Source organism: Pipistrellus kuhlii, unplaced genomic scaffold (assembly GCF_014108245.1).
Source record: "Pipistrellus kuhlii isolate mPipKuh1 unplaced genomic scaffold, mPipKuh1.p scaffold_m20_p_6, whole genome shotgun sequence".
NCBI lineage: Eukaryota > Metazoa > Chordata > Mammalia > Chiroptera > Vespertilionidae > Pipistrellus > Pipistrellus kuhlii.
The window spans coordinates 62,075,030-62,097,037 of record NW_023425562.1 but is presented as its reverse complement, the minus strand read 5'-3'; the positions used below and the strand labels follow the sequence as shown (position 1 = coordinate 62,097,037).

The window sequence follows — 22,008 nt, the reverse complement described above, 5'->3', positions numbered from 1 at the left end:
GTACTGCTTTCTAAGCAAAGTTGTTCCTTATCTTGAAGTTTGTTCAGGTAGCAAATGTTTTAAAAACCATGCCTCATTATTGTCAGCATTTAATAAAATGTAAAGCTAGAAAGGACTTCAAGGACGTATGATCCATCTTAAATGCACTAACCAAGGCTTCCAGCATTAATCATAATACCTGAACATACACACACACACAAACTTCGGTTCCATGCGGGCAGGGATGTTTACCTAATTTGTTCACTGATATGTCCCTAGTACCCATACCAGTACTAACAAATACTTCTTATCTCATTTGTCACATGTACCTTTCTGAGTCCGTCCCCAGCAGACAACCAAAAGGGTTTGGTCACTTTAAATGACAACTGAGCCAAAACCAATTTGGCTCAATGGATAGAGTGTCAGCCTGTGGACTGAAAGGTCCTGGGTTCGATTCCAGTCAAAGGCAGGTACCTTGGATATGGGCACATCCCCAGTAGGGGATGTGCAAGAGGCAGCTGATCGATGATTCTCTCTCATCAATCTATCCCTTTCTCTTCCTCTCAGTAAAAAAAAAAAAAAATCAATAAAAAATATATTTTAAAAAATACATTAGGCCTGGAGCTCTGGACCTAATTCCCACCCTGGCCCCTCTTGCCTGTCTGAAGCCTATGGACCAGTGGTTTTAAATGTATCAAGTAAAAACACATCAGCGTATACAAAGGAAACCAATTAAAGTATAGTTATCAAAATGTTTTAATGTTATGGTTATAAAGCATTAAATAAAAATATCTTGGGAAGATCAACCATAATTTCAAAGTAAGGAGTAGTATAAGTAACTTTGATATATCACCAACCGATGTAATATAGTGATTTCTTTTAAAAAAATATTATTTATTGATTTTTTTACAGAGAAGAAGGGAGAGGGATAGAGAGTTAGAAACATTGATGAGAGAGAATCATCGATCAGCTGCCTCTTGCACAGCCCCCCCCCCCCCCCCAGATGTGCCGGCAACCAAGGTACATGCCCTTGACTGGAATCAAACCTGGGATCTTTTAGTCCGCAGGCCGATGCTCTATCCACTGAGCCAAACTGGTTTTGGCAAAGGATTTTAAATATATATATATATTTTTTTTTTAATTTTTTTTATTTTATTGATTTCAGGGAGAAAGGGAGAGACAGAAATATCAATGGTGAGAGAGTATCATTGATTTGTTGCTTCCTGCACACCACACACTGGGGATCAAGCCTGCAACTGGGCTTGAGCTTTGACTGGGAATCAAACTGTGACCTCCTGGTTCATGGGGCGACAGTCAACCATTGAGCCATGCAGGTCGAGTGCTAACCAGTTTTCATATTGTTATACAAAATTACCTGGGGAGGATAATAAAAAAAACTGCAGAGATTCTCAGTCAGGGATGATGTCCTAGAACTGATGTTTCTTTTTCGGTGGCCCCTGGGATGATTCTGATGCAGGCTGCTTGCAAACTGCACTTTGACACTAACGTCAAGCTATGCCTGCCTCTTTCTGAGGCGATTCCTCCAGGGAAGTGTTTGTGCCCAATGGCAGCCTGGATGACCTCCAGGTAAAACACCTCAGCACACGCACACAACAGGGCATCCCCACTATCTCTCTTCCCATCTTCCACCTTTCTCAGCTGCCTCCCATACCCACACCCACACCCACACCATACCCACACCCACATGTCTTTGCCACCTCTTTGTTCATGGAAAGATTGGGCAATTGGCTAGATGACAGTGGTCATAGTTTAGACTGGAGAAAAAAAGTCTCCCCTGCCCTCTGAGAAAGCTTCCAGGGAGCTATTTCCCAAATATAGGGGAACCCTGCCAAGAACCTCACTCAGAATATAAATGAAACTCATGCTCCCCCAATAGAAACCTGCATAAGATTGCTCCAGCCAGGCTTTTCCAGGCTGGCAGAGCAGCAATCGGACCCAATATCTGTTTGTGCCTAGAGGCACTTGTGTTTGAAACTCCAGTAAAAAATGAAAAAGGACAGTTAAAGGGATTATTGAGCATCTGTGGTTTGTCCGTTTGTTTTCTCTCATCTCTGAGCTTGGGGAACAACAGAGAGATAAGCTACAGCCTCAGCTTGTTCCTGGTATAGTAGCAGCTGTGAATTGCAAAACAGTGACCCGGACTGAGACATGGGGGCTGACTTAGTGCCTCTGGACTCCTGGTCTTCCTGCCCACAGATCACTGCCCCTGCCCAAACAGCAGCCTCCCACCCCGATGTTGTTAAGTTGATAATGAAGATGAAGACATGACTGAGAGAAATAAAGTGAGGAGCAAAGAAATTAGGCTGAACTTTAGACCTTTTTCTAGCTAGCTAGAAAAAGAGGATGTGATTAATAACAATGATAGTCATAATACTACCCTTTCATGCTTACTGTATTCTGCAGGTGGGAAAATCAGTCTTAAGTTTGAGATTGAAAATATTTGGATCATAGCCTGGCTGGTGTGGCTCAGTGGTTGAGCATCAACCCATGAACTAGGAGGTCATGGTTCAATTCTCAGTCAGGGCACATGTCCCGATTATGGGCTTGATCCCCAGTGGGGGGCATGCAGGAGGCAGCCAATCAATGATTCTCTCTCATCATTGATGTCTCTATCCCTCTATCCCTCTACCTCTCTCTGAAATCAATAAAAAAATTAATTTGTATCCTAAAAAGATTTAATTAGGCAGCTTAGACATAGGGAGGTGGCCACATGACAACTTTCTAAAAAGAGCCATGGCACTGTGTTCTTTTTAGAATGACCTGCTTGTGTGTTGTTTACTTATCAATCCTCCATTATAGACTCTAAGTTGTCAAGCTTACTACTGAATACCCAACACTTAGCCTGCACTAAGTGGGTGCTATAAAAAATAATGACTATAAAAAATAATAGAGTCTTATGTTTTGTGAAAGTAAATTTTAAAAAACAATACAAATTTACTGTTGTGAAAGTAAATATGAAATTTTCAGATGTATGGCTCAAATTTCTAAAAGTTCGTTTGAAAGGGTTACAGAAATTAAGGTTAACTTATTGCTACAACTAAGTGTCCATTTGTCCCAAAGTCCTTGGATGATTCCAATAAATAATGAAGTTTGTAAAGAAGAAGGAAGAGGAGGAGAAGGAGGAGTAGAAGGAGGAGGAGGAGGAGAAGGAGGAGAAGGAGGAGGAGGAGGAAGAGGAGGAGGACGACGAGAAGGAGGGGGAAGAGGAGGAGGAGGAGGGGGAAGAGGAGGAGGAGGAGAAGGAGAAGAAGGAGGAGGAGGGGGAGGAGGTCACAACATAGGATGCTAAAAAGGAAAGGGCTTGTCCAGTTTGGGCCAGGGGCAAGATGATCACAGGTGATAGCAGAATGGAATAAACCATGGGGAGATGTTCACAGGCACCAAAGGCAGCTCCTTTTTCCTGTGAAACGTGCAACTTTTATGAGAAATTGAGGCTTTTTCCTCACCGGTACCAGACAGACATGAAGAAAGTTGATTCAGAGGAAAAGACTGAGGTTGAAAGAGCAACAAACACATGGGTAAAAACGGCAACTGGCTGACATTTATCAAGATTTGCTGGGATCTTGGATTTGTAAGGATACACTACTGCCAGCAGTGGAAGGCTAGAGGGGATGGACCCATGCTGCCTCTTATGTGGTGGAGACTGCATGGGGGTGGTGGATGTCCACCTTAACACCAGAAGATACATTTTCTCTCCCCTCCACTTAGATCTTCTGAAAAATGATTATTTAGGAAATGTGGGAATTCAAATTATGAAGTTTCAATATATTAACTTCAAATAAAACCCCACCTAGGTTACCATGTTCAATCCAGCTTTTTAATATATTTTTAATTGATTTCAGAGAGGAAGGAAGAAGGAAGAGAAATAGTAACATCAATGATGAGAGAGAATCATCAGTCGGCTGCCTCCTGTGCGCCCTCTACTGGGGATTGAGCCTGCAACCTGGACATGTGCCTTGATCCTGAATCGTACTGGTGACCTCTTGATTTCTGGGTCAATGCTTAACTGCTGAGCCACACCCAGCTGAGCCAGTCCAGCTTTTTATCCAAAGTGAAATACCAAACTCAAGACCAAGAAGCATCACAGGCAATATCAGACCAATTGCTAAGATGTGCCATCATTAAGACGATGTATAATTGCCAAAGAAATCCATGTCCTATCACCTGGAAAGGTCCACATCCCTTTCAATGCCGCCTGCCCATTCTTTGCTTTTTCTCCTGCAGGAAGGAGAAAAAGCAAAGAATGTTTTTTCATTCTTTGCTTTTTCTCCTTTTGATCATTCCCCTCTCTCCTCTGGATGCCAAAGAAATCATTTTAGGTTTGTTTTCTTGTTTCAAGAAAGCAGACAAACTTTAGACTGTAGTGTTTTAATTCATTCTGAAAAACAAACTCACATGGATTGATTGATTCTTCAGGTCCCATTAGTTGGACCTGGCACACTGTGAAGTCCATACAACTCTGTAGAGTGGCATTGACCAGATGCTTGTGCTGCGAAGTCACTGGGTGCAGGTAGCCGTGGAACATTCCAAGACATTCACTAGACATGCAGAATGCCAGCCAGAAGCGTGGGTCACTTTCAGGGGTCTTGCCGCAGGGAGCATGAGGTTGTATTTCATGTGCATTGACAATTGTGTAGGGTTAGCCAGCTGTGTTCAAGGGACCAAAACACCCCTATTTCTAAAGGGGTGACTTCCCAAAGGGAGTGTCTTTCCAATCTGTAAAGTTTGGGGCCAGATATTCCTCTGACTTTTATGTGTTGCTCCTTTAAGAGTCAAAGCCAAGCCACCATGAGCATGAAAGCTGGCTGACCCCCCTATTCCCATTCTCCAGCATAGAGAGAACAATTGCCACTCACCCCCTGCAGCCAAAAGGATCCCTCCATCCCTGGGTTTAAGCATGGACACTGGCCAAGCAAGCTGTGGATACCCAGGACTGCTGGATTGTAGCTATGTTGGTGTATCCCATGTACAAGGTGGTAAAGTGCTTTTGTGTCTCTATCCGATCCAGGTGAGGGACAGGGTTTAGGGCTGCCTGCCTAATGGCCCCTAGCCCATGTGCTTATACTGGGACCGGTCCCTAGGGATTTGCACCTGGTTGGCAGTCATTTTGTGGTGGATGTGGTAAATCACCAGTGTTATCACAATGACGAAACCCAAGATGAGCCCCAAGATCAGGGGCAAGGTTTCCTCCAACTGTTCCTGTTCATCCACCTGGCATTTATGTTCTGAAATGGGAAAGAAGAAGAAAAGCAGTGAGCTCCAGTCCAAAGGCACTAAATCATACATTCTCCTACCAAAATTTAAAGGCAATGGAGATGAAAATCTCTCTCCAGGAAACTTTGGGAAGACCTGTGTGTTGTGTGTGTGTGTGTGTGTGTGCGCGCGCACGCGCGAGTGTGTGTTTTCAGAAACAATATTTCCCCAACAAACTCTAAGGCTGAATCACAATATTTTTGCATAATATAAATAAAAATATACCAATTAAATAAGGCAACATTCAGTTATTGGATTCCTGGCCAATGTCAACAAAATATTCAGATGATTTTTTTCAATTTTCAGAGTATCAAGACCCAACCACCATCATTTTTATTATTGGTTTGATTATATAACTTTTTCTTGAAGGAGAGTGTACACATAGAGAATTGTACACAAATATACAGCTTTAAAAACTCTGAAAATACCAAATGTTGGCAACTACATGAAGCAATGGGAACTCTCATACATCATTGGTGGAAAATGGTACAAACACTTAAAAAAAACTATTTAATTCTTTCTAATTAAAACTAAGAAATCTGTCAAACACAAAAGAGTATATATTGTATGATGCCTTTTACCTGTTTAAGAGCAGGTAAAACTAAGTCTACGGTGATTAAAATAATAAAAATCCTTATACTTGGCAAGCAGGACACAAGGGATTTTCAGATGCGATGGAAATATTCTATATCTTGATCTAGGTGAGAGTTACCTGGTTGCAAGTACAGGTAAAAATGCATTGGGTTAAATACTTTAGATTTGTGCATTTGAATATATGTAAATATACTAAAATCTTTTTTAAAAAGTGCAGAGCTTAGTGAATTTTCTCAAATGAATACCCCATGTAATCAGCACCTAGATCAAGAAAGAAAATGTTACTAGCACACAAGGTGATTCAATCTTACTTTCTTAAAATTCAAGTTTCATAGCTCTATGTCTCCATTTTCACATAGAATCTGAAAAAGCAATTTTGGGGAAACCTGGTGGTCAGATACTTAGTAGAGGTGAACAGAGTGCATTCCTAGCAAAAAGTACATGTTTACTTGGGCTTCCTTGCTCTCTGTGGGTAACGAGTGACCTTTCACCAAATTTATGAGCCACAACTGGATAAAACAGGCTTTAGATATCTCTTTATAAAGACCAAGTTCTTAAGTAAAGATGACCCAGTGAGTGCTTATTGAGCAACTATTGTACTTTGTGCCAGGATGCTCCAAAATCCCTGTTGATACAGTCCTCCCTCTCAACTCACCTGAGACCAATAAAAAGAATCTGGAAAATCACAGGCAAATAGGCAGTTTTCTAAAAGCTCATACTTAACATGCCTGGTTCCTAAATTAATTTTCAGTCCTAAATACAAAGATTGCCTCATTTAATCTCTATAATAATTGTATGCAGTAGACACAGCACACCTATTTCACACATTAGATAACTGAGGTAAAAAGAACTAAGGAATTTGCCCAGGGGTAAATGAAGCCCCAATCTGAACTCAAATAGTCTGACTCAGCATAGTCAGGGCAGTATTGAGAAGACATAAGCTAGGGATAGAGTCAGCATCAGGTACTTAGAAGATTCGAGCCACTGGCATTCAGAGGCAACCAAATCACAAGGCAGGAAGGAAAGAGGGCTCTGGGCTCTGTGGATCTATGTACTGGTCACGAAAACACCTTCAGTTTCTGAAAAAATCAGTGAGATGGATACTTATTACAAAGGGGTATAAAGATATTTTGGGAGATGATGGATATGTTGATATTTATAAATTATAGTGATAGCTTCAAATACTTAGCTTTAAGTCAATATTTAGCACATCATACATTTTAATATGGATGGTTTATTTTATTTAAATTATACCTAAATAAAACTGCTTAAATAAATATGTAAATATTTACACATATACGTTCCCCAACTGAGAAAAAAATAATAGTTTTTTAAAAGATATTTTGGCAAATATTACGAATTATTAGCACTAGGCTGAGCCTTTTTATTACAACCAGAAGAACTGAAAGAATGAGACGGGGGCTTGTTTTTTTCACTCTTCGATTCAATTGTAACAAGTTCAATACTTTGATTATCAGCCTGTGGTCAAATATACCCATTTCCCAGGGAAAAGACTTGCCATTGTTACAAGGTGCACTGGGGACAGCTGTGGGCCTAGAACTCCTTAGTCAGAAAGCTGGTTTTTCCCATGATCCCGCATTGTATCTTTGAGGAGAACAATGAACAGAAATGGCGTCCCTGGAGTAGGTATTTTGTTAACCAAGTTTATTTGTTTTCCTCACTATAACACAATGTTGTGTGTATTTTGTTAACACAGATTGTGGGGTTTGCTCAATTTCCATGTGCTTGCCACAAATTCATACTTTGATATTCATAACAAACCCCCTCCAACCACACCTGAGTTTATATTAATGAGGGGCTTTCGGAAGGCCCCTGGGTCACCTAAGGATAGGAGCCTGGTTTCCAGGAGAACCAGCCCTGTGACTAAAGTGTTGACACCTTTGGACCCAAAAACCCTGATTTCTGGGTGTGGAGAGATTGAATTCAATCACCAATGGCCAGTGATGTAATCAGTCCTGCCTCTGCAATGATAACTCAATAAAATCCCACAAGGACTGGTCCACAGAGCTTCTGGTTGGTGGACACAAGGATATATAGGGAGAATGGCACACTCAGAGAGGGCATGTGCCCTGACTTTTATAAATGGGTGATTTAATAAAGTTCTGAGAGCCACTCTAACAAATTAATCTCACCTGAGGAGAAGGAGGTGGAAGCCTCCAATATATAGCAGGTGTCTATAGAGGGAGCGGGTAATCTTGTAGGGCTGAGTTCTTCCAGGGGTCCTCAAACTTTTTGAAGTGGGGGCCAGATCACGGTCCCTCAGAGAGCTGGAGGGCCGGACTATATGAACTACTAATTCCTACTGTAACACCTCGGCTGCGCTCACTGCCCAAAAAACCTGGCGGGCCAGATCAGACTCCTCTGCGGGCCGCATGTGGCCCGCGGGCCGTAGTTTGAAGACCCCTGAATGGTCTCCAGGTGGATCCTGTCAGAATTGAGTGGAATTGTAGGACTCCCAATTAGTGTCAGAAAATTGCTTGGGGAAAAAATTGGCTAGGGAAAAAAAACGACTACATATCAAGTTTGGTGCCAGATATATTATTCTTAAATAGATAATAACTTTGGTGTAGTTATGATATGATAAATAACACCTTATATCCCATCTTTTTTTTCCAGAGGAGAAAAGCACAATGTATTTTGGCATGAATACATTGCCAAATTAAATTACTATTGTGTTTTTTTTTTTTTTTTTTTTTTTTTTTTTTTTTTTTTTTTTTTAATGTTATTTCAGGAAGCGGACAAGAGGGTTGGAAAAATCAATGATGAGAATCACTGATCAGTTGCCTCCTGCATGCCCCCCTGGGGATTGACCCCCAACCAGGGCATGTGCCCTGACCTGGAATTGAAGCATGACCTCCTGGTTCATGGGTCAATAGTCAATCACTGAGCCACACCAGCTGTGTTTTATTTCTTAACAAAGTTTTTTTGCTGTTGTTGCATTAGGGGAAAAACAAACAAACAAACAAACAAAAAACTGAACTAAACACAGCACAGGAAGTGCTTTCTAAAGGAAGTATTTAACTATGGACATTTCAAAAATAATCATGGGAAATAAGAGGATGTCAAAAAGTATCATGAAAAATACTGAATCCTCCCATCCTCACCCATTTCCTTCCCACTGAGAGGTCAAATAAATGGGAATTCCTGAACCTGCTATCCCTTATCCACCATTCCAAAATCCACAAAGTTCTGGAAATCAAAAGTACTTTGTTATCATTCATTTGGCAGCAAAACCTGACTTGAGTTACCATTGGCCTGCTCATAATTCTCATTCATCCTACCTAATCTGAAAATTCACATTTTTCATTGCACAATAAATATATGTTAATATATTTGATTACAGGGGGCTACAATCAAAGTCTACAGTCTTTTTAATTCAATAGTCTCACTTATCCATGTGTATACATTCCAAGATCCCCAGTGAATGTCTAAAACTCTGCAGAACACCAAACTGTATACATAGTTATATATGTATACTAGAGGCCTGGTACATAAATTAGTGCATGGGTGGGGTCAGGCCAGCCCACACTGATTGGGGCCGATCGAGCTGGGCTGACCAGGGGAGCGGCCACAGGTGGTTGATGGACCAGCCTTGCCCCCTAGTCAAATTCCCAGTTGAGGGGGTAATTTGCATATTAGACTTTTATTATATAGGATAATGTTTTTCCCCTCTAAACACATACCTATAATAAAGTGATTTGTAAATTAGGCATAGTAAGAGATTAACCACAATAACTAAAAATAGAATAATTATAACAAAACTAGAGGTCCAGTGCATGAAATTTGTGCACTGGGGGGAGGGAATTGTCCCTCAGTCCAGTCTGCACCCTTTCCAATCTGGGACCTCACAGGGATCGAGCCTAAACTGGAAGACAGACATCCATCTCACAATCCAGGACTGATGGCTCCCAACCAGCTCACCTGCCTGCCTTCCTGATTGCCTCTAACCCACATGTGTCAAACACAAGGCCCGCGGGCCAAATCCGTCCCGCCAGGCCTTGCAATGTGGCCCGCACTGCGCTGTCATCACTGCACTCCGCTGTGTTTCCATCACAATGACAGTTTATGACTGTTCAGTAAACCATTCGGCCCGCGATTTAGGCTGGATTTTAGATTTTGGCCCCTTCTCTGATTGAGTTCGACACCCCTAGAGTCTAACCGCTTCTGTCAGTGTAATCACCCCCTAACCACTCCCTTACCAGCCTGATTGACACCTAACTGTTCTGCTGGCCTGGTTGCCCTCAATTGCCTTCCCCTGCAGTTTTGGTCACCCCCAGCAGCCCTCCCCTGTAGGCCTAGTTGCCCCAGATACCCTTCCCTGCCTACCTGGTCACCCCCAACTGCCCTCCCCTGCAGGTCTGGTCACCTCCATCTGCCCTCCCCAGCTAGCCTAGTCACCCATAACCGCCTTCCCATGCAAACCTGATCACCCACAACTGCCCTTCCCTGCCAGCCATCTTGTAGAGGCCATCTTGTGACCACATGGGGGTGGCCATGTTGTGAGAGGGCATGATGGTCAATTTGCATATTACTTCTTTATTATATAGGATACTGTATTAAAGTTCATGTGAATGTGGTCTCCTCTCAAAATACCTTATTATAATGTACTCACCCTTCTTCATGTAATGATGTAGATGATACAATGCTCGAGTGATGAGATGAAGTGAGGTGAATAACGTGAGCCGTAAGGTTACTTGAACATCGGCTCTGCTATAGGTTATCAATAGTGTATGTAATAACTTGAACAGCTACTAAGTGACTAATGGCAGATATGTGGATATGCTGGACAGAGGAACGATTCATAGACCAAGTGGGATAAAGCAGGACAGCGAGATATTTCACCATGCTGCTCAGAGCACTGCATAATTTAAAACTTATGAATTGTTTATTTATGGAATTTTTCATTTATATATTTAGACCATGGTTGACCATAGGTAACTGAAATTGTAGAAAGCAAAATCACAGTATATTTTTTCCTAAAATCTACAATATTCTGAATTCTGGAAATTGTCCGAGATTTTAGATAAGAGATTGTGAAACCATAAAGAACTCCCATTTCCCTTTTAAGCTTCAGCCAGTGTTTTAATCTGCCTCTAATCCATAGGGAAAAAATTTTATATTACAAGTCAAAACAGATGTATACATACATAACTAAAACCAGAATTTTACAAAACAATAGTTATCCTTACTTTGTGCTTCAAATCATTTTATACTCTATTCTATTCTCTTTTATTTAAAACAGTGCTGGCATCCAGTGGCTCAGTGGTTGAGCATTGACCTATGAATCAGTAAGTCACCGGTTGATTCCTGGTCAGGGCATATGCCTGGGCTGGGAGGCAGCTGACAATGATTCTCTCTCATCATTGATGTCTCTATCTCTCTCTCCTTCTCCATTCCTCTCTGAAATCAATAAAAAATAAATAAATAAACCTACTAAATGGAATTTTCCATTTAATATATATTAGGCCATGATTGACCATAGGTTGTAATCATTTTTTATACTAGTTTGATGAAACTGTAACACTCTTCTTTGAATAATGCTTATAAATGCATAAAAATAAAATATTTAATGTTATACAGGAAACAGATTACACTGAAATTCAGCTATCAACATATTTTTATATGATTGGAAAGACAGTACTATAGGTACTTTTTGTTAATACACATGTATGCTGGCTGTGATTTACAAAATAGTGAGAAGCATAATTATTTGCAAGAGCTGTACAAACTAACTTGAGATGAAACTATGATATCTATTTGTGACAATGTCACAGGTATTACTGATACTACTGTGGGTTGCTACCTTCATTTACAATAGAAGGAAAAGTTAAATATTAATTATGTCTCTGTGTGTCAGGAACAGGGCAAGCACAAGAAGAATATGTGTAAACTCTATCCCACCAACCTGTAAGCTCCCCCAGGCCAGGGGCAGTTTATATCTCCCAGTAACAAGGTGTAGCAGACACGGACCATTGCCATTCACCATTGCCACTCATTCCCACAGGTTTTGACTACAAGGAAGTTAGATAACCCAGAGTCAATGCCTGCCCCTCCACCCCAGCAGTCATTGGAAAGATTGTTGGCAGGCTGAATTCGTGAGATTTTTATCATGACTTCTAATATTCCAAACAGTATGATTGGGAGGTACCATCTAATCTGTTTTACCCCGATGTAGTGCATGAGACTTGGCAGGTAAATGCTGGCCCCCTCCCCTACTTTCCCTTCCCCTCCCAGGTCAGGTGGGATACATGATGTGGGTCCTATAACCTCTCCCAGATGTTCCAACAGTGTGACCCCAGGTGCCCACAGTAGTAATCTGCTTATTAATGGACCTGTGTGGGCTGCCTTGCCTTCCTATCTCATCTCACTTTTCCAATCCCCTGCCAGTGCTTTCCAGAACCACCTCCTAAGTAAACTACTTGCCCTTACACACTCACTTAGGATCTGCTTTTGGGGAACCCACACTAATGTGCTGTGTCCCAGGACAATGCCAAGAATACAGAATTCTAAGACTAGCAATGTGGCCCTACACTGGGCACCATATCCCAGCCTTCAACAAGTTCTCAAAGTATTAATAACAGAATTATCTCTCTCTAGATCAGTGGTTCTCAACCTTTCTAATGCTGCTATCCTTTAACATACAGTTCCTCATGTTGTGGTGACCTCCAACCATAAAATTATTTTTGTTGCTACTTCATAACTGTAATTTTGCTACTGTTAATGAATCATAATGTAAATATATGTGTTTTCCCATGGTCTTAAGTGACCCTGCTAGCAATTCTCAACCTGTGGGTCACAACCATCAGAAAACACAGATACTTACATTACAATTCATAACAGTAGCAAAATTATAGTTATGAAGTAGCAACAAAAATAATTTTATGGCTGGGGGTCACCACAACATGAGGAACTGTATTAAAGGGTCATGGCAATAGAAAGGTTGAGAACCACGGCTCTAGATGCTTACACAGGAGGGCCCGAAGATCAAGTACCCAGGGTGACATGTTTCTTGACTGGGGTGTTCCACACATCCCTTGGGATGAGCATCAGCAAACCCTCCCTGGGTTGGTGGCATGGCAGCTAGCCAGGGGGCACCTAGAGATGAGGAAAATAAGACATTTTTGGCAGAGAGACTAGCAGCCTGACTCTGTACCTAGTTAATCAGTATCCCTAATGCACATTCCTGTCAGCCTCTAATCCAGTCAGTGCCCCTTCCTTAATTATCTGGTCTTGCAAGACCTATTTACCTAAATACTTTTTACAGAGGCCGTAAACCATGAACAATACACAACCCCCAGAGGGGGTTATCAGTGCTGGTGCCAGGCCAGGCCTTTAGGTACTGGGACTCACAGACCCCCATCCCAATACATGGGCTTTTTGCAAAGCATGCAAAAGGTCCAGAAGTCTGATCCTTATTTGGGGGACAAAGAAACCAAAGGGTGCAAAGAGAAAGCTTCCTCCATATTGGGTTGCTCAGGATTTGGAAAAAGGCTCCTCTGAGTCACGGTACTAGCACATGTGAAACATCTAGAAATAAATGGGTTTTTCCTGTATCTCTGGGTACTCCTGTGCATTTTTCGGTCACCTGGTAAATTCTGTAACACTACTGGGGATGGTATACAGAGGAAGGTAAGGCTCACTCATTTCCACTAGAACACAAGTCCGTCACCCCGCCCCCCCTCCCCCATAGTTCTGGGTAAAATACAGATCAGGTGGCATCTCCTGTTCATGTCATTAGCACCAATGACACAAAGCTCATGAGTCCAAGGTACCCAATGACCTTTCAAAAGGGGCCTCCTGCGTCCACATGTTGGTTATAGTTGCTGAGCAAAAGCAGCAGAGGCTCTCAGAGATGAAGAGCACAGGATCTGATACCCACATACAGGTTCTGGCCCCAGCCCTGGCAGCCAATCGGAGTGCAGCCTTCACCAATAATTTCACTTCTCCCAGCCTCAGTTTCCCCACTGTCAATGGGGGTCTCAGTTCCTTCTTCACAGTTTGATTTGCTTGTTTTTGTGTTTGTTTTTTTCTCCTCAAAAAAGAATTAAAAAGGAACCAGTCTATATGGGGTACCGTGTAAATGCCTGTAAAACCTGAATTTTTAATAAAGAGGAACAGAGGTCCCCTTCGTGTTCCATTATGTTTCTTCTGTCATTATGCGTGAAAGTTGCCTTTAGTACAAGCCATTACAATGCTCAGGCTGATTGTCCCTCCCAGTGCTGCATCCTACACCCCATCACATACAGGAATCTCCTGGGGCCCTCAAAGGGACACACAAGGAATTAACTGTGGGAGGACGAATTAATCCACCCCAACTGAACAACAGGGGTGCCTTGAACTGCAGGGAGGTAGAAGGCACACAAAGTGTATTTGTTATGGAAATGAGCCAATGTGGCTGCCGCATATTGGCCCCTCGGTGGTTTATTTTCCCACTGGAGACTGAGATCCATTAGCTGAAAAGCCTACTGGTGCCAAACTCAAATTTTTACACATCCAATTCTTTTTAAAACAGCCCAAACAAGCAGATTTTTAGCCATTTAGGGTCTACCTGCTTTGCATAATAAACCTCAACCAACAGCTGTTACCCATTGATAAGCTGCAGGCGTCTTTAAACTATGGCCCCGCGGGCCACATGCGGCCCGCAGAGGAGTCTGATCTGGCCCGCCAGGTTTTTTAGGCAGTGAGCGCAGCCGAGGTGTTACAGTAGAAATTTAGTAGTTCATATAGTCCGGCCCTCCAGCTCTCTGAGGGACCGTGATCTGGCCCCCACTTTAAAAAGTTTGAGGACGCCTGACTAGGGCCTTGTAGCTATATGGCTTAGAGCCTCTTTGCTGCCCCTCAGAGCTCTCCGAACCCAGAGACTCCTCACTGTGCTACCCAGTGATAGACATCACCTAGGCACAGTAACCCCCTCTTCAAAACTCCTCCCCCTACAGATGGGGGTCCTTAGGTGCCTCCCTCCGGTCAGCCTCATGCTATGAAGAGCTTCCCTTCTCATGCAACCGTGTCCAAGCACCAGTAAAGCTTGTGTGTTCCTGCCTTCCATGCTCGTATCTTTTCCACAGTGCTCCACAGACCAGAAGTATGGGGGGTGGGAGGATGGGGAGGTTGGCTAGAAATGGAGCACCATGGATCCTGCCCCAGACCTACTGAGCCAGACTCTGCATGCTAGCACAATCACCACAGTTGTATGCATTGCAGCAGATTCCTGTGCGCACTGCAGCTCGGAATCCTTCGCTGGGGATTGGTGTAGTAACCAAGCTCAGTGCTCCAAAGAGATTTGTGTGATAGAGACGTCAACCCCCATTTGGGCTGAGAAAAGCCCCTGAAAGTGACAACTAATCCACTTCACTGACTCTTCCTTGTCTTTCTCAGTCTAAGCAGGCAGGTGTGAAATTGCAGGCTGCCAGGTATGCCCCCTCTTACACAGGGGAGAGACTCTTCATTGGAAACCCCGATGCTGTGGGTCCTGTGCACACATGACCAATTGCATGTATACACCCTGAAGTGAGCATACAGATATGACCAGATAATTCCCCCACCACTCCCTACACACACACACACACACACACACACACACAGACACACACACACACACACACATGCACAGGCAAGCTCCACTCACACTCACACAGCCATCCACAACACGGCCAGGGCCTCCTGAGGGTCTGTTCTGGGGGATGGGGACCAAATAAAATGGTGTCTTACAAAATCAAATAAAATGGTCTCTTACAAAATGCAGCGGGAGTCTGAGAGGCTCTGACAAGGAGTAGCCAGGAACAAAAGAGCCCCTACCATACAAAGGCGCATCGATCCAGTGAGTGACTCTGAATGGGGCTTGCCTGCTTCCAAAGCTACACGGCTTAAAACCCCAGGGCACCATACAGAAGGGGACATCCTAATTATTACCCAGAGAAGCCTGGTGAGACAGGTGCAATTTTCTTGTGCTTAATATATCTGCCTTTAAGACGTTTTATATGCTTAGGTACAAATACTCCTAGACTGTCACGCCCATCTAGGAGCTGGAAGTGGATAAAAAACTGCTTTTCAAACAAAATATGTCATTAAGTCCATGCCATGAACTTCAGTAGTTTTTAGGAAAGTAGTGCTGGTCCTTATTCAGAATTCATTTACTCTGACATTGTGCACAATTCTAAAAATCTAAACTGAGATTTGATTTCTCAATCCATGAATGACTATAAGCACCAACTTAGAATTAACCCAGAGTGGGTTAGGGCAAGGTTTGGGTAAGAAACTAGTAAAAGCAGCAACTACAGCACCAGTAGTACCAAGAAGTAATAGAGTGCCTAAGAACAGCTGACCAGCAAAAACAAAAGGCACTAGAGGCTATTGAAAGGACCCATATAAACTCAAAAGCATCTATGATAAGGACCCTGGGGATTGATACTACACAATCCAATATTTTCATAATAAACTCCTGATCATCAATAATCACAAATCCAATTACATTTAATCATTTTTAATATTTTCAGTTTAAGATAGACATTATTACATGTATAAATAATTCTGCAGTCAAACAGATTAAAAAAAAAGTTAAGGTCTTGACACAGAGTTTAGTTTCAATTTTGAAGAAAATACATTAAAATGGAATAGTGTGAGAACAGTTAAGTGTGGTGCTGCTTTACTAAATCAATTAGATTCTGACTTGCCTGGCATGGAAGCATTTGGAAGTCTCTATTAATTGAGTGCACAGTTTCAGAATATCAATTCAGCCCAAGTTAGCTGGGCATCTGCAATGGGCCAAGTGCTGTATTAGCTGCTAACCCTATGAGGAAAGAAACAGGCCCTTCTTAAAAGAGCATAGGAATTCTCAAATGCCTTCTAATTGATCATGTGGTGGTGGTGGTAAGGGGGAGGGGGTGGATCTGGTTTGAGTGGGAGGTACATTTTATGAAAGCTGGATTCATTGGGAAATGACAGTGATTTGTGTGTGACACAGATGGGAACTCTAATATCCTGAACATTGGAATAACTGTATTCACCTGGGGAGTCCCAGCCCCCCAAAAAGTCATCCATAAAGCAATAAGAATATCTCTCCATTTTTTAACCACAAGAAATCAACAGTATATATATATATATATATATATATATATATATATATATATATATATATATATATCTGTCTTTAACAACCTCCCCTAGACAAGAGAGAGAGAACACATGAATTGAAGAATTCCCTTGCCCTACATCTGCCCAGTGTAAATTGTGGCTAGACTTGGACTAATTGCAGAAAGGTGAGCTCTCTTCATGCCCTGCCTCTGCTGGGAGGCAGAGAACCAGGAGAATGGAGATGCCCTGAACCTGCCAGAGGCACTCTCAGGGGCTAACACCCACGGAGAAGCTTATTTCCTCTACAACCCAGAGAGAGCAGGTCAGGGACCCATGCCTCTCTGGCGCCTTGTGGGTATCCCTCCCACGTAGTGAGTGCTGGATGGAGGCACACCTTCATAATTCTCTTTCTGTGATCTCCATGCGACCTACACACACACACACACACACACACACACACACACACACACACACACCTATTGCATTCCAGCCACACATAAACTTGGACTCATAGTGGTAGAAACTACAGCTGGAAGTGAGAGAACATGGAGAAACTGAGGCCCTTCTCTAACCTACGGCTCTCTGAGATTTTTAGCTGCTTCTTGAGCGAAAAGATTTAAACCAAAAATGTATATATTTTTCCAAGCTGATTTTCTTACCTTTCTCCCTACCAAGGGTTTTCCTTTTGGCAAAGGAAAGGAGGAAGGGAAAGATTAAAAAATAAATAAATAAAAGAAGGGAGGGAAGAATGAAGTGAAAAGGGGGAATGGAGAGAGGGAAGAAGAAGGAGACATTGAAGAAGTCTTAGAAAAATATTACAGAAGGAGATAGTGTCATGAGAGCCTGGAGGAAATCCAAGCTGCAGCCTGGGACTCTTAGCAGGTCCCTTCCATGTCCATCCTGATGCCAGACTTCTCTTACCCCCTCCCCTTACCACGCCCACAACCTACCTTCACTGAAGACAAAATCAGAGATGATGTCAAAGGGCTGGATGTGGACTGCATACAGGATCATGGTGACTGTCTTCTGCGGATCGCTGGAGGTTAGTGAAATGGTCTGCTGAGCCTGACACTCATAGGACTTCCCAGCTGGTGTGACCAAGGCAGAGAGGCGGTGGGAGTTGGCTGTGTGCTTCCCAGCTGCAGGGAAAACCAAAGCAAAGGTGAGGCCTCTCTGGCTGGCAGAACCTTCCTGGTTCCTAACCTCCCCAGCCAGGGAAATGGCTCTTGCTTGTCAGCTCCAGACCTAATCCAACCCTCTGTGCGGCCAGGCAGTGTCATCTCACCAGAGTTGAGGCTCTGCCTATAGCATCAAAGGAGAAATACACCCATTCCTTCATGAGCAGGAGCTCCTTAAATATTCATTTGGAATTTGGGAAAATTTTGGAATTTCTTTTTAGAAAATGAGCATGATACCTAAAAACCCAACCCTTTTCACTCTATAAAACCTAGCAACGCAGATCCCAAAGACCCAGGACAGTGACTCCGTTTGCCACATTTCACACTGGACCTCAAAGAATAAAATATCTTCCTCATAAAGCAAGATTTCTTGTGTCCTGGGCAGACACCTTGGGAAAATGCTTGAATGTGAATTTTTATGAACATTTTTTAAAATGCCCTTTTATTTTTTTTTATTGTGATGATAAAGGGTGGGAAAAGGGAAAGATGACATAGATATTCTTTCACGTGCTCAATTCAAGTCTTTTCCCAGCCCAGGTGCTCAGGAGATCGAAGGCCTCCTTGTGAATTTATTAGACAACTGAGAAAACCAATCAATACATTTAAATGTGGTCTCTGACGGCGCTTGCAAATACAAACTTTGTTATTTGAGGAATGGACATTCCTCTGGCCACGGTATTTTTGGAGAATCTGGGTGAGTTGTTAAAAATGATGGGCAGAAACAGCTCATAAATTAGGCCACGGAGCAGAATGCACTCTGGGGTGGCTTCAGTGGATGCCTGCAGACGGCTGGGAGCCCTGCTGTCCTGCAGCAAAAAGATACTGAAGGCATGGGATCCTGACGGGAAAGTCAGAGGCTCCCTTCAAGTTTTAGAGCCTGAGAAGGAAAATGGGGAGCAGAAACTTATGCAGCTTTGTCCTTCCCTGCGCCCCTGGAAAGGATAGATCCTAAGAGGTCGCCCCCAGGCAGCCAGGGGAGGTCAGGCCCTCAGAGGAGACTCTCATCTGGCATCAGGCCAGGGGTGCCTGCTTGGTTCTCAGCCCGGATTCCTGGCCGCGTGTACAGGCCTGAGATCAGGAAGACCCACTGGCGCTTCCACTTTCTCCGCGTTGGAGAATACTCATGGGAGCCAAAGCCCGGATCTGTTTTCAGAAAATTTCCGAATTTCCGGAGGAATTCGGCCTCCCTGCCTGTGCTTCTGCAGTGTCCGCGCTTCCCCAGGCTCCCTCTCCAGCCCTGCTGACCTCTACGCACCGGTGACTGCGTCTTTAAAATGGGTCTTCTCCGAGGAGTCGTAGACAAACTGGACCTTGCTCAGCCTCCACGTCGCCTCGGGGCCCTTGGAGGTGTTGTGACCTTCCTGCCCAGCGAGAAGGCGCGCATCAATGGCCCCTGCAGCTTCTGGGTGGAGACACTGAGGGGCGGCCCTTGCCCACACCCTCCCGGGAAAGCCTTCGCGCCCCTCGGCTCCGAGTTACCTTTACAAACAGCATTTTGAGAGAGTACGCGCGATCCACCCAGAACACCTGCAGCTCCGACTCGTTGTGACCACAGCGGCCTTTCACCTCCGCTCCCCGGGTCAGTGAGACTTCAGCCTGTTCCGTGATCAGCTGGGAACACAGACGCCCGCACCCCCTCAGCGCGCCCTGCCCCAGTGGGGGTTGCACAGGGAGGCGCGTCCACACTCCGGGTTGCACGCCTGGGCTCTCTTTTGCGCGCGTGATCCGAGGTCTGGGAACATGCGGTTAGATGCTCTACGTGCAGACCCCGCCGCCGTTAGGGAAGCAGAGAGAGGGGGTTACTTTCCAAGCAGGCAGAGCGAGCAAAAGGCGTTACAAGCCGGAACCCCCCATGCAGCATTCAGGAGCAGCCTGCAGGGGCCAAGGGGGCAAGGCAGGCGACCCAGGCCTTCGTAGGGCATTGAGGGTGAGTGCCCTTCGCCCCTGGAGCCTTAGGAGCAAGCTGGGAAGGAGAAGGTTCCTTACATCGACATAATTGCTGGCCCACACATCATAAGGGACAATAAATTTGGCTGCAAACTCTGCCATGAGACAGGTCGTCCCATTTTCCCGCACCACAAATATATCTTTTTCGGGGTTAGTGGAAAGGCCTGAGAGATTTTCCACTTCTTGTTCTGCCGTGATTCGAGCCATTGTACCTGCGGGGGGAAAAATCCTATCGGTTCCAGGCTCCCTGAGCCCAAGGATCTGGTGACAAATGGTTGGAGGTCCCGGTCTGCGGACTCTGGAGTGACAAAATTCCCGACAGCTGTGCGACCTGCGAGCCTTTTCTCATGCCAACAAATTCAAGCCCATTACTGTTAATTTATAACAGAAATAAAGTTTAAAAGGAAGCCTTTACTCACTTATAGCCAAACTGGCCTTTTTTTTTTTTTTTTTTTTTTTTTTTAAATCTTAGGATTTTAAACCAAATCTTTCTTGCCAATGCTCTGACCCCACGAACAGGCCGGTATAGCACTGTCTGGATATGGCATACAGGTGTGTGGCTTTCTGGGGAATTCCTTGTCCCTAGCAGGGAAGCCCTCTTCCCCCTCCTTCCACTCCTGTCTTCATCCCCACCTCCTCCTAAAACAACAACAACAACAACACGCAAAATGTTATGGCCTCTTCTTAAGCTGCCGGACTTTATTTACTATGCTGGCTCTTTTCTCTGCAAAAGACTACTCAGCCCTCGCGATCGCCAAAACGTTACTCACGGAACAGCATTAGGAGAACTCGAAGTCTATTAAAACTGAGAACGGCTCTTCCTCGGAGATCCATGGTTGCCTTGCAGCGAATGAGGCCAGATGTGCTGCTGCAGAGGCCGTCCGAGAGGGAATCCCTTAAACTCGCGTCTGGAGTGAGCTGGGGTGAGCCAGTGGCGGGGGCGCTGAGAGGGAGGAGGGATGGAGCGCGTGCTCTGCAAGCTCTGGGGAGGACTTGGTATCTGCTGCGGCACCCTGCCGACCAACGCTGGCTGAGCTGGATCCTGCTCGCTGCAGGGGATTGAGCCGCGCGGCGAGGGAGCTGTCCAGGGCTGCGAGTGCTGAAAGGAATGGGTTGTGTTGCAGGAGTGATTGTGGCTTGGATTGTGCAGAGGACCAATGAGATTGGGGGCGGGGGTTAAAATTCTCTCTGAGTCTGTTTCCTGTTCTGCAGTTGCATCCGCAAAGATGATTCTGTCCTGAGAAACTTAATGGACTTATTTGATATCCTTACCAAAAACAGTAGGTGGTGTAGATATCACAATCACATGACTAGAGTCCTAGCTTCTGAAAATGCATCCAGCTCCTGAAAGAAAATACTAGAGCACAAATTGTTGTTGCTTTAGGGGTGCGGGAGTAGGCAGTAAAAGGGAAGGAAAATGCTATGGCAACCGTTTCCTGCATTGGGAGGCATCTCCTCTTCCCTGCTCACAATGAGCTCGTGGGTTCTCAGTTAAATTGCTGCCTCCCCAAACAAGGCCATCAGTCAATGCAGTATATCCATAGGGCTTCCTTCCCATGAGTTCTGCTGTCTGATTGCATGAGCACTCTGAACTCTAGGGTCATTTACTTACCCTCATTCATTATATTGTATTTACTGTGCCAAGAGGAATGTAAGTGAACCTGAAGTTTGTGAGGGCCACCTAGGGTCTCTTAGTAATATTTAATAGTTATATAAACACACACACACACACACACACACACACACACACACACACACACACTGATATTTCTGTTCAGCACCTAATGGGGCAGAAAAACAAATATTACTGAGCTAGCTCCTATATTTATATTCTTGGTAGCTAATCTTTTTTTCCTCTCTGTAAGTCAGAATCAGAATATAGCTATTTCAGCAACAGACATGCAGTTATAATTATATCCAAATATTATATTTCTTAAAGGTTTCA

At 44.0% G+C, this 22,008-nt stretch overlaps 1 protein-coding gene across 1 annotated transcript; it reads right to left on the bottom strand.

Moving 5' to 3' along the window:
- Positions 1 to 4,352: 4,352 nt before the first annotated feature.
- On the bottom strand, positions 4,353 to 21,374 carry LAMP5 (lysosomal associated membrane protein family member 5). The gene is made up of 6 exons (XM_036419405.2): positions 20,834 to 21,374; positions 20,103 to 20,275; positions 19,596 to 19,727; positions 19,372 to 19,477; positions 17,889 to 18,077; positions 4,353 to 5,225 (listed from the first exon to the last, which is right to left on the bottom strand). Exons 1-6 carry the CDS (start codon positions 20,895 to 20,897, stop codon positions 5,047 to 5,049), a joined length of 843 nt encoding a protein of 280 aa, XP_036275298.1. The 5' UTR covers positions 20,898 to 21,374; the 3' UTR covers positions 4,353 to 5,046.
- Positions 21,375 to 22,008: the final 634 nt, after the last annotated feature.